Source organism: Diabrotica virgifera, chromosome 3 (genome assembly GCF_917563875.1).
Source record: "Diabrotica virgifera virgifera chromosome 3, PGI_DIABVI_V3a".
Classification (NCBI taxonomy): Eukaryota; Metazoa; Arthropoda; class Insecta; order Coleoptera; family Chrysomelidae; genus Diabrotica; species Diabrotica virgifera.
The window spans coordinates 251,212,124-251,227,374 of record NC_065445.1 but is presented as its reverse complement, the minus strand read 5'-3'; the positions used below and the strand labels follow the sequence as shown (position 1 = coordinate 251,227,374).

The 15,251-nt window shown below is 35.1% G+C and overlaps 2 protein-coding genes across 2 annotated transcripts in view; one reads left to right on the top strand and one right to left on the bottom strand.

The window, feature by feature from the left end:
• The window catches only part of LOC126881683 (cytochrome P450 4C1-like), a 36,426-nt gene extending 35,238 nt beyond the window's left edge, over positions 1–1,188 (bottom strand). Inside the window, exon 1 of the mRNA XM_050646090.1 lies at positions 969–1,188. Within this exon, the coding sequence (XP_050502047.1) occupies positions 969–1,119 (151 nt within the window). The 5' untranslated portion in view covers positions 1,120–1,188. The remainder of the gene's footprint in view (positions 1–968) is intronic.
• The window catches only part of LOC114336418 (uncharacterized), a 407,921-nt gene that overhangs the window by 45,473 nt on the left and 347,197 nt on the right, over positions 1–15,251 (top strand). The gene's annotated exons all lie outside the window — the stretch shown is intronic.

Here is a 15,251-nt window from a genome sequence, read left to right as displayed (position 1 = left end):
TTGCAATTAAAGGAAATGCTTTATTGAAGATACGGACAAGCTTATCCAAAAAAGCACTGAAATTATTATCCACGTCCATAGCAGGAAAGCGCCACTCAGAGGTTAAGCATAAATTTTGGAAATTACGAAAGTTCCGGGTGGAAAAAATCCTGCCTAAACGTCGGGTTTTCGAGGAGGGTTTGCTCAAGATATTAAACTTCGTATAAACTGCTTCATGGTCAGATAGTCCAGCATTAATAATTGTAGAGTGGACATCAAGGGGTGAAAAATCTGAGACAGTATAATCAATTATGGTAGATGAAGTTTTTGTAATCCTTGTAGGAGAATCAACGTGCATTGTTAGACCATACGATTCAAATATGTTGACCAAGGATATTTGTGTAGCACTAGCAGCAGCATAATCAATGTTAAAGTCCCCGCATAAAATTTTTCTACTTTTATGGGGCAGGTCATCTAACAAATTTAGCAGGTTCTGAAAAAATAGTTCTACGGAAGAGTTAGGTGATCTATAAATGCAAATAATATAAAGATTAAGATTCTTATTGTAAATTAACGAAAACTCAAAGACGGCTTCACTTAGCAGAAAGTCATATTTTGTTACCGAAGAAGAATCATTGCTCGTAGATAGAATTAGGATGCCTCCGTAAGCTGAGCTTGGACGATCATACCTAGCAATTGTGGTGTATTTTTCTACAAAAAAAGGCTCGTTGACTTCAAGCCAGTGCTCTGTAACCGCAACTACCGGGGGAAATCCTAATTCCTCTAGGAACAAAAATAATTCATCAGTTTTGTACCTTATAGAACGAATATTAATGAGAACCATGCTAAAGTTGAACTTGAAGTTGAATAGAACTTACTGGCGTAATAGACTTGGGAAGGTCGAGACTCTTTTAAAGGGCTGTAGCACCATTGACGATGATGATTATGTTTGAGTATCTCGAAGGTAAAGAAGAAGCAGAAATACTTACCACTCCCTAGATTCATTAATTCATAATGGCCAATAATCGGCAAACCTTTAGGTTCTGGGATTTCGTTAATATATTTCCAGTATTTATGATGAGTATACTCTCGATATAAAAATATTGCAATGACGCACAACACCAGGATAAGAATAATCATTTTTAGCTAATCTTAGACAACACTTTAGTTGTTCTGATGTTAGAACAACTAAGATAATGGACCTTCTCGTTGCGCTGAATATAAATATATAAATTGCAAATATTAGCTGATAATCTTTAAATGTAAACAAAATTTACAGTGCGGCATAAGAACTGATATTTGAATATTGTGCGATATTGTGAAATATATTTTTTAAATGATGATAATTGATATAAGTTCATTAACAATGATTTTTTGGTTGCCATACTGCCTATTTTCATTCTTCTTTTTCTTGTGCCACTCCTATCGGAGATTGGAAATCATCATGGCTATCCTGACCTTGCTTACAGCTAACCTAAAGAGTTCATTAGTGGTGCAGCCAAACCACTCTCTCAAATTCCGCAACCACGCAAAAGCTATTCCGCATGATACATAAAATGTTTGAGAGAGTACTGGATGGAGAAGACTTACCGGCAGAATGGAGTCAAGCATATATGACATCAATGTATAGGAAAAAAATAGAAAAAATGAGAAAACTATCTAGTCCATTAAAATGTTACATTTAGTTTGCATTTCTTAGAGGAGTCAATTTTATTATTTTAATGTGTAGGGGGGTTCAGTAGAAGCTTAAGTTCAAGTTTTTGGGGTCGCCACTCTTGTCCCTCGGCCGCCATATTGGAAAAAGGGGTGCAAAGGGCTTTCGCGCTTTATCTTCTAAACTAGCAATCCTACAGAAAATTTGTTTACACATAAAATGTAGTAAATTAAATTTTCTACAATTTGATGTCTATTACTTTTTATCGTCAAGTGACCAGCAAAAAAGTTATAAATAAAAATATGAGAAAATTTTGTAAGAAGTTTCCTTTTGGAGGTTATAACTTTTTTTCCGTTCATTTCAAAATAAAATAACATCATAGCGATTTTGTAGAGGATTTTTCAATGAACAATTTTCGCTATAAGTTGTTTAATTTTACGAGGAAAACAACGAAGAGTTGAGACTTCTGAGCTTCACCGATGAGGCATAAGGATGCTGAAATAGCTATATGGAGATGGTGGTCCAACTCTGAATCAAATATAAACAAAACCTGCCTTGATATTTTTTATCTTATTTAATTTTATTTATTATCTAGGTTTTACAACGCTCAAATCTTGACCAGATCCTCGAATTCTCATAGGAATACCATTAAAAAAATAATACTTTTCTATCTATATATTAGTCGAGCGGCAGCAATCGTTATGCCGAACATGAAAGTCAAATTTAAGGTGAATGACCAATTTTGGTCTATTTTTATGTTTTCGAGGTCGCTGAATCCGAATATGAAGTTTATTTTTATCTAGATTTGGTGGAACATGTTCAAAAAACAAATTTTATACAAAAATGCCGAAAATCAATTTCGCTGTAGTCGCTGTAAATATTTCCTTTTGAAAATTTTACTATGTAATCTTTGAAGCATGTAGATAGCAATGGAATTTATCCTAAATATTTAAACACATTAAAAAAGGAGTTGCTAGTTTTTAAACATTTTGTCATCATATTTCGTTAGTTTCATGTTTACTTAAAAAAGTTGAGTGACAAACTTTTTAGTTTACAATTTTAACGAACACAAGAATAAAACATAATTCATGAAGAAGTTTTTTGGAAAATTTTAAGTCAAAATATACAACAGGAAAAAAGTTATGTTACTTCATAAACAAGCGGCACACCCCAAAAAAACGCTTATATCTCGAGATCCTGACCACGGTGTGGTGAATGGCTAATTTTAATCATACTTTATGATTTTGATATCAAAAATTCTTTTTTTGTTCTTCTTAAGAATTTTGCAATATGCGGTTGCGTCATTCTTCTTCTGAACCGGCGAATTTGTCGTCAAACAACTTATTCGGCCGTTTCTACATATGCTTAGGGTTATAAGTTTTATAGTGAGGAGAAAGGTCAAAAACAGATTAATAATAGCATAGGAATGTTAAAATCATAATAAATTGTATGAATAAAAAATATATATAGGTAGAAAAGTAAGCCTAACTTTTGTATTTATTATATCCCTATGAGCATTCGAGAATCTGGTCAAGTTTGGAGCGCTGTAAAACCTATATAAATAAATAGAATTAAACAAGTTTATAGTAGAAATTGTTCGCTGAAAAACCCTCTACAAAATTGCTAAAATGTAATTTTACTTTAAAATGAACTGAAAAAAAGTTACAACCTTCAAAAGGAAACTTGTTAAAATTTTTTTACATATTTTTGTTTATATCTTTTTTGTTGATCACTTGAAGATAAAAAGTAATAGAAATAAAATTGTACAAAATTTAATTTGCTACATTTTATGTTTAACTAGATTTTCCGTAGGGTTGGTAGTTTACCAGATATAGCGCGAAACCCTTTTGCACACCATTTCCAAGATGGCGGCCGGGGGACAAGGGTGGCGACCCCAAAAACTTTAACTTAAGCTTCTACTGATCCCCCCTACACATTAAAGAAATAAAATTGACTCCTCTAACAAATGCAAGGTGCGGCTTAAAAAATGTAACCTTTTAATGTTCGGAGTAATCGGAGAATCAGTATTATATCGTGTATGGACAGACTGTATGGAAAGACCATAAAGGAACAATTAGAAATACATATAAAAGAGAAAATCGGAGAAGACCAGGCAGGGCTCACAGCGGGAAAAGCATACTTAGATGGCATTTACACGGTCGAACAACTAATAGAAAAAAGAATGGCCAAAGATAGGTCCGTCCGTCTAGCTGTTGAAGATCTTAAGGCCATGACTCGTTACCTAGAACCAAACTATGGGAAACAATGGAAGACATATAAGTTCTACGAATATTAATGAAAGCAGTAAAAGCACTATACAAAAATATCAAAGTAGGTAGCAAGACATAGTGACTGCTACGGGGCTGTTCCACATCCTCTACACTGTTCAAAATATTCCCGGAAAAAACCCTAAAACCTGAAAAATAAAGTGCGAAAGAATGGGTATACCAGTAAGAAACGAATACCTATATACCACTAGTTTTTCTGACGACCATATATAGGGATCGAACAAGACGAAAATTTTTTTTACATGTTTATTAGGCAATCTGTTATAACATATAACAATAGGCACATTTTATCTGAGAAATAATGACATGAAGAGAGATTGTGACCAGCGCCACACATCTCTATAGAGATAATATTAAATTACTGTATTATTTACATAAATATATTAACTTAGCTACTGTAACAATGTTAATGTCTGTGAGGTAAATCTAATGGTGTCTGTCTCTTTAACCGTTTTATTTCCTGACTGTTGTCTAACAAATTAATTGCAAGCACATTCGCGTGGCTTTCAAGACGTACGATGTATTTTGCACTTAACTCCACTATCACTTCACTGACGGTTTTCGTTTCCAGATCATTGTAAATATCCCAGTTAGTAACAAACCACGGAGCATCGATTATTGAACGTAACACCTTGGACTGGAATCTCTCAATTATGGATACATTCGACTTGGATGCTGTTCCCCAGAGCTGCAGACCATATGCCCATACTGATTTGAATATTGTGCTGTAGACTAGACTTAGACTTACGCCCTAGAAGCCAATAATGCTTACTAAATTTTATGCCCAGTTGTTTTCGTTTGTTCCACATGTGGGTTCTCCAGGTTAATCCCCTGTCCAAGTGCATGCCCAGATATTTTACAGAGGTAACTGAGGTAATTACCTTATTATTTATTGTTACTGTAGGTGATTCACCATGACATTTTGTAAAAACAATATGGTTTGATTTTTGTTCATTCAATTTAATTCTCCAATTTTGTGTCCAAGTATTTATTTGATTTAATACTCTCTGGAGTTTTGCAGCAGCTTCGACGGGATTTTTGTGTACTGCTAGGATTGCAGTATCGTCTGTAAAGGTGGTGGTCGTTGTATCACGATTTGTGGGTAAGTCGTCTGTGTAAATCAGATACAGTTGTGGTCCCAGAACGCTTCCTTGCGGTACCCCTGATCTGATGGGATATAGTTTTGTATAGGCTGACTGAAACTTCACTCGAAAGTATCTTTCTGATAAATACGACTTAAGGAGTGTATATAGTTCCTCTGGTAAGTTCTTTTTCAGTTTATACAACAGTCCTTGATGCCAAACTTTATCAAAAGCCTGGCTAACATCGAGGAATGCTGCTGAACAGTAACTTTTTTCTTCAAAGGTTTTATTTATAACGTTGACCACTCTGTGAACTTGTTCGATGGTGCCATGCTCTTTCCTAAAGCCAAATTAGTGGTCGGGTATCATATTTCTGTCTGTTAGTATTTGTAGAAGTCTTTTTTCTATTATTTTTTCCATGATCTTAGACATTACTGGCATTAAACTAATTGGTCGATATGAAGTGAGCTCATTTGGAGGTTTTCCTGATTTTTGTATAAGGATAATTTCCGCAATTTTCCATTGGATTGGGAAGTGTTTTAGCCTTAGTACCGCATTACACAATTGAGTTAGCATTTTAATTGCTTTGGTAGGTAGATTTTTAATTACCTCACCTGTGATTAAGTCATAGCCAGGTGCTTTCTTTTTTATTAGATTATTGTTGATTATGTTTTGAACTTCTTTGGGTGAAGCGTGTAGTGTGTTTTCTCCTGTCGGGGTTTGGTTCTGTAGGAAATTGTAGATTTCTTGATCGTTATTTGTTGCAGCAGCTGGTATAGGTTTGAAAACTTCTTCTAGGTATTCGCCGAAAGTTTCTGCCTTTTCATTGTTTGTTCTGGCATATGTTCCGTTGGATCTTCTAATTGGTGGGATATGACGATGTTGCTGTTTAAATTTTTTTGTAGCCTTCCATAACGCATAATCGCTGGCACCTGACGGCCTTAAATTTTCTAGGTATTCTTGAACGCTGTTATTTTTTAGTTGTTTTAGTAGTTCCTTCAATTGTCGTGCTGCTCTATTGAGCTTTAACTTGTCATCTGGATGTCTAGTTTGCTTCCAAGTTCTACTCAGATACCTTTTTTCAATTATTTTTTCTCTGACATTTATTGGACAATTAATTTTTTGTTTTGCTTTTGTTGGTGGAGGTGTTGATTTCCATGCAGCTTCCTGAATCGTTGTTGTGTAATTTTGGATTTCTTTTTCTAGTTCTTCTGGTGACTTTAGTGATACGTTTAGTTCAATATTTGCTTCAACCCTTTCTCTGAAAGCTTGCCAGTTGGTTTTGTAATTGTGCAACTTGGGCAGAGGCTCTTTTTCTTTAATTCCTGAATGTACAGTTGCTACTACAGGAGTATGATCAGACTCTATATCGAAATTTGATTCGATACTTAGATATCCCCTTGAGAACCCTTTTGTAACAAAGAAATCTAAACAGTCGGGAACTTTATGCGGGTCAGATGGCCAGTATGTAGGCTGATACGTAGACAAATGGTCCAAGTGTTGTTCTGATATGATTTGATGTAGTACCCTGCCTCTTCCAGGAGCGCACAGTCTTGAACCCCAACTAGTATGTTTGGCGTTATAGTCTCCACCTGCCAGGAAACGGTTACCAAGTTGGTTAAAGAGATTACTTAAAGAATTTTTGTTTGCTCTATAATTTGGTGGGCAGTATACAGCAGCTATCGAGATTGGTCCGATCCAATCTTCTATTTCAATGGAGACTGCTTGTAGATCTGGTTGTTCAATCTTTTGTAAAATATGGTGTTTTATACCCTTTCTAATGATTATAGCTGCTCCAGCACTGGCTCTTCTTGCTGCGTCTGGATGGGCAGCATTGTACTTTAAATAGTTGGATATTCTAAAACTATTTTCTGATGTTAAGTGAGATTCAGATATTAGAATTATATCTAGGTTGTGAAATTTTAAAAATGCCTCAATTTCATTCTTCCGATTTATGACCCCATTGGCGTTCCATAAAGCTATTTTAAATATTTGAGCCATTAATTATTGGATTGAGTGTTTTGCTGTACTAGATCTCTCCAATGTCTTATTTCCTTGGTTAGTTCAAGGATTGCTTGCTGTTGCTTTTCTATTTGTTGTTAAAGTTGAACGTTTTGTTGCAGCAGATAATTATTTTGCTGTTGAAGGAACGTGGTAAATTGATTATTTGTTGACTGCGGTAATAACTCTACCCTGTTTATATTTTGAACTTGATTTTGATTTGAAGCTGCTTGTGCATATGTTTTCACCTCTGCTGGAACGTGTGAGCTGCTTATAGTGTTTTGTGATTCTTTTTCTTGTACTTTTGGTCTCGTCACTTGATTTTGCACAGCCACACCATTACTGGAGGGATATCTTCTATTTAAAATTTCAAGGTATACCTGACAACCTTTATAGCTGCCTTTTTAAAGCTGCTGGACGACAATAAAATCGTCAGGCATACCTATAAACTACCAGAAGAAAAATCGTACAGAGTAGTTTTACGAAACATACACCACAGTACAGACACAAAAGACATAACAGCAGCATTAGCAGAAGAAGGTCATAAGGTAAAACAAATAATGAATATCCATGACAAACAAAGAAAATCACCTAAAAACTTGGTCTTTATTGACATTGAGAGAAATCGAAATAACGGTGATATCTTTAAAATCTCAAAACTGTTAAATGCAGTTGTTAGATTCGAAACACCACACAGAAAGCAAACTATAGTGCAATGTAAACGATGCCAAAGTTATGGACACACAAGAAACCAATGCACTCAACAATTTCGCTGCGTGAAATGTGCTGAGTAACACGACTATCGTACCTGCAAAAAGAAAAAAGAGGATGGCAATCCAGCAAAATGTGCATTATGTGGAGGAGCACATCCTGCAAAGACGAAGATGACCTCAGTTTTATTATAAGTGTAACTCCGCTACACTCCTAGCGGAGTGATTGCCGCCCTCTATCTTCCGATTCAGTTATCACGGGGAATCAATCCGCATTAACATTTTGGTTTTACAATTGGTTGTGTGACTTGGCATCTTCTACAATATTTCCCCGTCCGTGCTGTTTTTGCTTATAGCTACCCATCCTCCAACTCTCATCTTATTAAGATCCTCAACTATCTGGTGCTCCTATCTGATTTGGGTCTTCCTCGTGGTCTGCCTGATACTGGTCTATATTTGGTGATTTTCTTAATAACTGCTTCTGGATTTCTCCTTTACATTTGTCTCATCCATCTGGTCTCTGTATCTTGATAAATCTGACGGATATCTTATCCTTTCAAAAGTTATCTTACTTAGTAGTTCATCAATTTTCTAAATTATTTTTCTGCTTTTCTCCGAATTATTTTTCTCTCTAGAACAGGGGTCACCATTTAGCGGACCGCGGTCCGCATCCGGACCGTGAGCTAGTTTTGTGCGGACCGTCAATAAATTCAGAATATACCTAGTGTTTGGCAATTTTGAGAATGTTTGGCCATGAAATTTTGTACTACGTTTGGTTCAACTTATGTGTGCGAAGCCGCTTTATCAGGAATGAACTTTATTAAAAATCGGTTGAGGTCTCACTTAACAGATGAATATCTCAACTCCCTAATGAGACTCAGTTGCACTAAACTCACTCCAAACTTGAGAAAGTCTGTACATAAAAAATGTCATTTTTCTCTCTGATAATTTATTTTTGTAAAGAGTTTTCCCCCTTATTGTTGTACTTCTTCTTCTTCTACGGCACTACAGCCCAAATTGAGCCTTGACCTCCTTTATTTTTTGCCTCCACCCTTGCCTGTCTGTGGCTGCTCTTCTCCATACACGGACTCCTAAAAGGGCTTGTGCGTCGCTGTTTACTGTGTGGTAGCGCTTTCGTGGCTTCCCAACCGGTCTCTTTCCTTGCATTCTAGCATTCAGTGCTCGTTTTGGTAGCCTATCCTCTCCCATTCTTATCACATGTCCGGCCCATTGCAATCTTTGTAATCTAATGAAGTATGACAGGGGCGTTTCCTTATAAAGTTGATAAAGCTCGTTGTTGTATCGACTTCTGAAGATTCCGTTTTCCCTCACAGGTCCTAGTATTCGCCTAAGTACTTTCCTTTCGAATGTGTCGAGTTTGTTTTTGGATGTTTCTTTCAGCACCACCTTTCACTGCCATAGCATGTTATTGGTCAAATTAAGGTTTTATAGATTCTCATCTTTGTATTTCGGTGGACACTTTTAGACCGAAATATATGGGAGAGGGCAAAATAAGCTCTGTTTGCCTGCGTTATTCTCTTCCGTATTTCTCCATCTTCTGATCCGTCGGCATATATTTCTACTCCCAGGTATGTAAACTTTTCAACCGTTTCAATGTCATCTTCATGTATAATGTTTTCTGGGACTATATTTCTTCTCGTCTGAGTCATTATTTTTGTTTTTTCTGTGTTAATTTCCAGACCTAGCATTTTTGTTTGTGTTTTTAACTCTGCATATGTTTCCTGTGCTCCTGTTGATGTTCTACTCATAATATTAATATCATCAGCATAAGCGGCCAGTTGAACCGTTCGGTTGGTCAGTAGATTTCCTCGTCCAGTTTGCATTTGCCTAACCGCATACTCCAGTGCCAGGTTAAACAATGTTGGGGCCAGCCCATCTCCCTGTTTTAGTCCCTGCGAAATGTTAAAAAGGTCTGTCCGGTGGTTTTGTATTCGTACACATGCCTGAGTTTCATCCATTGTGGCTTTAATGAGTCTTATTAACTTGTGTGGTATTGCCAATTCAGCCAATATATAGTATAGTTTGTTCCTTTTGACTCAGTCGTATGCCTGTTCGAAGTCTACAAACACGTTGTGAACATCAACATCGTGTTCCCATGCTTTGCTCAAGATCTGTTTTACTGTGAATATTTGATCCAGTGTCGATCTTCCCCGTCGGAAGCCCGTCTGATACTCTCCAATAATATTTTCTGCTAGTGGTTGGAGCCGCTGGTTTATAATATACGTGAGGACTTTATATGCTGTACATAGTAGAGAGATTCCACGGTAGTTTTTGCACTGGAGTTTGTCTCCTTTTTTATAGATCGGGCATACTATACTTTTCTTCCAGTCGTCAGGTATTTTCTCTTCTTGCCATACGTCTCTGATGAGCGCGTGGATGTGACTTGCTAGCTGGTTGCCACCTACCTTATATAGTTCTGCTGATATTTCATCAACTCCCGGAGCTTTATTGTTTTTCTGGGCCTTAATGGCTTCGAAAACTTCCTCTATGGTTGGAGCTTCTATTCCATTCTCTTCTACGTAGATCATGCCCATTTCATCTTCCATGTCTACTTGAGTTCCAAGTAGTGTCTGAAAATAATGCTTCCAGGTTTCTGTGACTTTCTGTTGGTCACTGATTATTTGCCCACTTTCATCTTTACATAGACTTATTGTTGTACTTACTAATCATTAATTTTGAAATTAAGTAAGCTGTAATATAAAATTGTAATGTGCATCTTTTTATATTCATTTCCTCTCTACTATATTTAATTGTAAGAGTACTTTTTAGATGTGTATTTAATTAAAATAATTTTCAGATTTAATAAGTTTGCAACAAACACCTTGTATTGAAACTAATGTAGAAAAGATAGCATGTTAATTAGCATGTTGTACTATGATTATTTATTTTAAACTCCTCAGTTTCCTTTCTACAAAATTGAAGATGTCTAAAAACTTCATTAGCATTCAAAATATAAATTCCTAATTTTTAAAATATTTTCAGTAACAATTTACAATACTGCTGTTTTCAAAATATACTGAGAATAACATCAAAACAATACTGTACAATATTGTACCAGGAAAACTTACAGAAAAATATACAGTAACCAAAAAACAATCAGATATTATTAGTTTTCCTTTCCATATTAGTATATCGCCTAGTGAGAACAATAGTGGCGAAACTCGAAAATTAACGTTTTTGAGTTAAGTCCATTAATCGACATCTAAATATGCTCTCTTTTATGTGCAATATCGGCTAACAATTATTTAATTTCCTTATTACTAGAGGGCGCCTACAAGTCTTTATGGTATTGTCAATTTGTCAAATATTTTGATGCATTAACGACGAAAGCACGCCAAACTTTATATCAATACTGGCGAATCTGTAATTACGCCGTGCCTACATGTATTTGAAATATTTGGTATTTTATTAAAGATAGTAGTACAATGTGCAATAGTGGCGAATGAGCACTTTTGTCTGTGTGGTCGTTTTTGCTTTTGTGTTCTTTTTAAAAAACTTCTTACAGAGAAACTCAGTTTCAATCGTTCTTAGGTACTTAGAAATAGCAAACCAAGAAAGCGTCTATCCACTTTGGATCAGTATTGGTTAATCTCAAACTATCGAGAACCAATATTCATTTTTAAAAAGAAGTCGTACAAAATAAATCAATTCCTTCTATCCACAATCATTTCTTTAGTAGTTTGAAATACGAAACATACGTAAGTGAAATGATGAATTTAATTTTACTATTCATAGTTCTTTTGCTTACTTTTGATCTTTTATCATGTTTATCGTTTTCATAATTATTACTTAAGATCTTATTTTGTTATTTTTCTATTGTACTTTAGTTTCATTTTGCGCATAACTGGTGTGTACAATAAAATATTTTATTTGATGCGTTTAATTTATTTTTAAAAGTAAATTTTTTAATTATTTAAAACAGAAACTAAACTGTTGTAGTATAGTAGTATTAAAGTAAAGTGGCGAAACATCAAATTATACACCTTCGATAATGCAATAATGGCGTAACGCAGAAAAAAAAAATCAAAAATAAATACAATATCCATCTTTTCTTCAAATAAAATTACATCTATTAATTGGTTTACATATCTCGAAAGCACATTATTAGAAAAATTTTGCAAAATGATTACCTATAAGTCAGTTATACTGTTTAGCAGTTTCATCAAAACTTCAAATACGATTATCTCTAAATGTTCATTTTGAAGTTTCGTCACTATTGTTCTCACAAGGCGATATGTGTGAGGCCACATTCGTATGAAAAATGTTTCTGACTCGACAGTGCCGGTTTAACCTAACTTAGGGCCCTGGGCGCTGAATATTTAGGGGCCCCCTTAATTGCTATTCGTTTTCAGTTTTTTAACAAGAAAACATATATGTATTTATTGTAAAATCCATCCTTTTTTTTTAACCAAACAAGAAGAATAGCAAACGTAAAAAATATTCCAAAAAATACATTTAAAAATATAAAAAAAAAACAGAAATTTACACAAAACAACACGACATGAAGAACAAAAAAATATATTCCAAAAAATACATACTTATGACAAAAATTAATCACTTTTTTTCTTGACTAGGCATTAGCAATCTGTCATACAATACTATCACAATTCAGTTGCTCCAGGTCTTCATTTTCTATAATACAATAGTGATATGCGTCTATATTTTCTTGACCCTAATTTGGCGTTAAATATATTTTTATTCATTTTAAAGCCGAAAAAGACCACTTGACTGACGCATTCGAAGCTGGTATCGTGAAATAAACTTGTAGTAAAGGTAAAATATTGGGAATTGTTGCCTTTACAATCTTTACATCCTGGATGACACCAAATTTTATAAATGTTTATTTAACTTTTGGCATAATGTTATAGAATGAGTAGTTTCATTATGCAAGTTCTCTTTGGTTTCATCAACATCTTTATTATATTTCACACATAAAGTATTCATTGATGTCTTGACTGCTTCTTTATCTAGCGTAGAAAAATATCTAACAGCTGATGTAACATTTTTGTAGCATTTAATTCTCTTTAAATGTTAATTTCCCCAAAAAAGACAAAATGCATGGTTATAACAGCAAATCCAATAAGATGTAAATTGGAGCTAGAGGGTCAGATAATAGAACAAGTGATGGAGATTAAGTATCTAGGCATCACACTATCTAGCTACGGAAGGCTCGAAACATAAGTGGAAGATCAAGTGAATAGAGCAAACAAAGCCGCAGGTTGCCCGAATGACACAATATGGAGAAATAAACATATCAGAAAATAAATGAAAGGCAGAAATTACAAAACAGTCATCAGACCAATAATGACATACGCGGCAGAAACACGACCTGACACAGAGAGGACAAAAAGATTGCTCGAAATAGCCGAGATGAAAACCCTCCGAAAAATCGATGGTAAGAGGTAATCTATGGGACAGAGCTAGAAGTACAGATATACGACGGAAGTGCAAGGTGGACAACATTAATAACTGGGTAAGAAACAGAAGAATAGAATGGAATGACCACATAAGCCGAATGACAAGAAATAGATAGTAAGGACAGCGAGGGACGGTTCCCCAATAGGAAGACGATCTGTGGGAAGACCACAAAAACGATGGAACGACAACTTACTAGAGGCACATTGAAAAAACAGGCAATCATGTCTATATAAAAAGAAAAAGAAGAAGAAGAATTATCTTTAAAAGATCTTGAATCTTGAGTAATATTGGGCCTATAACTGGCTTTTAATTGTTTCACTTTCACCTGCTTCATCAAAACATGTTTTCCCTTCTTTGTTCTTTGAAGGTCAGTTTTATAGAATATGTTTGAGATATCGTCGTCTTCGTAAAAAATATTTTTGGCTTCTATTCAATTTCGCTTAACATATTTCTTACGTCTCCAACAAATCTCAAAATAGGTGTCATTAATGCTATTCCAATTGACACAAGTCCACAGTTTTTTCAAGTTCACGTTTTGCTTGTTGCATTAACTCGTTCCAAAGTTTTTGTCCAAATCACTGTCAATGGAGCTATCTCCAAGGTATCCATTTTATTCTGCAATGTCTTGGCTTCATTTTTAATTGCTAATTGTTCGTCTCTGTTATTGCTTAACTGGAACACATAGGTTCGATGGATCCCTAGTTTTTAACTAAAGCGTTTACAGCGTCAGAAGTTTCTACAAGTTTTGATTTTATTACTTCCAAGAACTCATTGCATGAGACACATAGCTAACTAAACCCTTTCATTTATTCGCATTCCGTTGTAAATGTTCATTTAAGAAGTATTCAAATTTAGCCTAATATACAATTTCCTTTATGACGACTCGTTAAATTGTCATTGGATCAACGGAAAGCTAGTCCTTGAGAAGAAATTAATTTAGCAGTGACAACAACTCTTCTTAGGCCGTTTATCCAATAGTTAGTTTCGCGTTCTACTTGCGCTTTCAAGGCAGCGTCTATAACTCAGATGAAATTCAGCGTCTATAACGCAGAGTTCAGATGAAATTTACTTTCTTACTTTCTTCGTGAGCTTTTAGAAAAATATTCAAATGTTTCCAGTGGATCCATCCAAAATCAAATAAACTATTATTTCAATTGAAAATAATTTGCACGGGTAACAATAAACAGCTTTAGCACTTGCGTCGTATATTAAATCTCTCTTTTCTTTGCCTCCATTCTATTTTTTCATTGAGTTTTTCTCTATAAAAGTTGCTTCCATTTAATCTTCTACAATAAGCTTTTTCACCATCTTGATACATTTTTTTACAATTTTCTAAGGAATCGCTCTTTGGTTTAAAAGTTCATAGTTTTTATAAAGTCATCAGTCTTAAAATCAGACCATTTCGAAACCGCGGGTATTTCGTCGTCGTTTTTTCTATTTTGGTAAGTATGTAGATTATTTAGAGGACTTTTTATTAATAAAAGGAACCGGTCCCTACGGGCCCCTCCGGGGCCCGGGCCCCTGGGCGCCCGCCCCAAGCGCCCAGTGCATAAACCGCACTGTGACTCGATTTCTTTGCGGATTCCTGTTAAAAAATGTCCCCTTTAAACAAATCAGAACGGTGACGGGTGAAACAATTTATTAAGCAAATTCAAAATTACTGTTTTGTCTCGTATTTTTAGGTTTCTTGGGTAATTATAAACAACAAAGGTATCTTGTCATATTTCTGAAAAGTTGATAGTTTTCGAGTTATAAGCGATATAAAATCTGAAAAATGCGAAAATATGCATTTGCGATGCTTGAAATCTCTTAGGCAGGCCGCACATCAAAGAAACATGAAACGTAAATTACGTTCCATGGAAATAAACCACTGCTAAACAAATATACGTCCGGCCATTTATGAGACTCTCCGAAAATGAAAATGTGTCATGAGCATGAATCACACTCGTTTCATTGGTAGGCGGACTTTGAGATTTGTTTAGCAGTGTTTTAGGTTCATGAAACATGGTTTTCGTTTCATGTTTCATGTTTTTCGTTTCATGTTTCTTTGGTGTGCGGCTTGGCTTAAGTTTTAATAAAATGACAGATCTTTTTTATT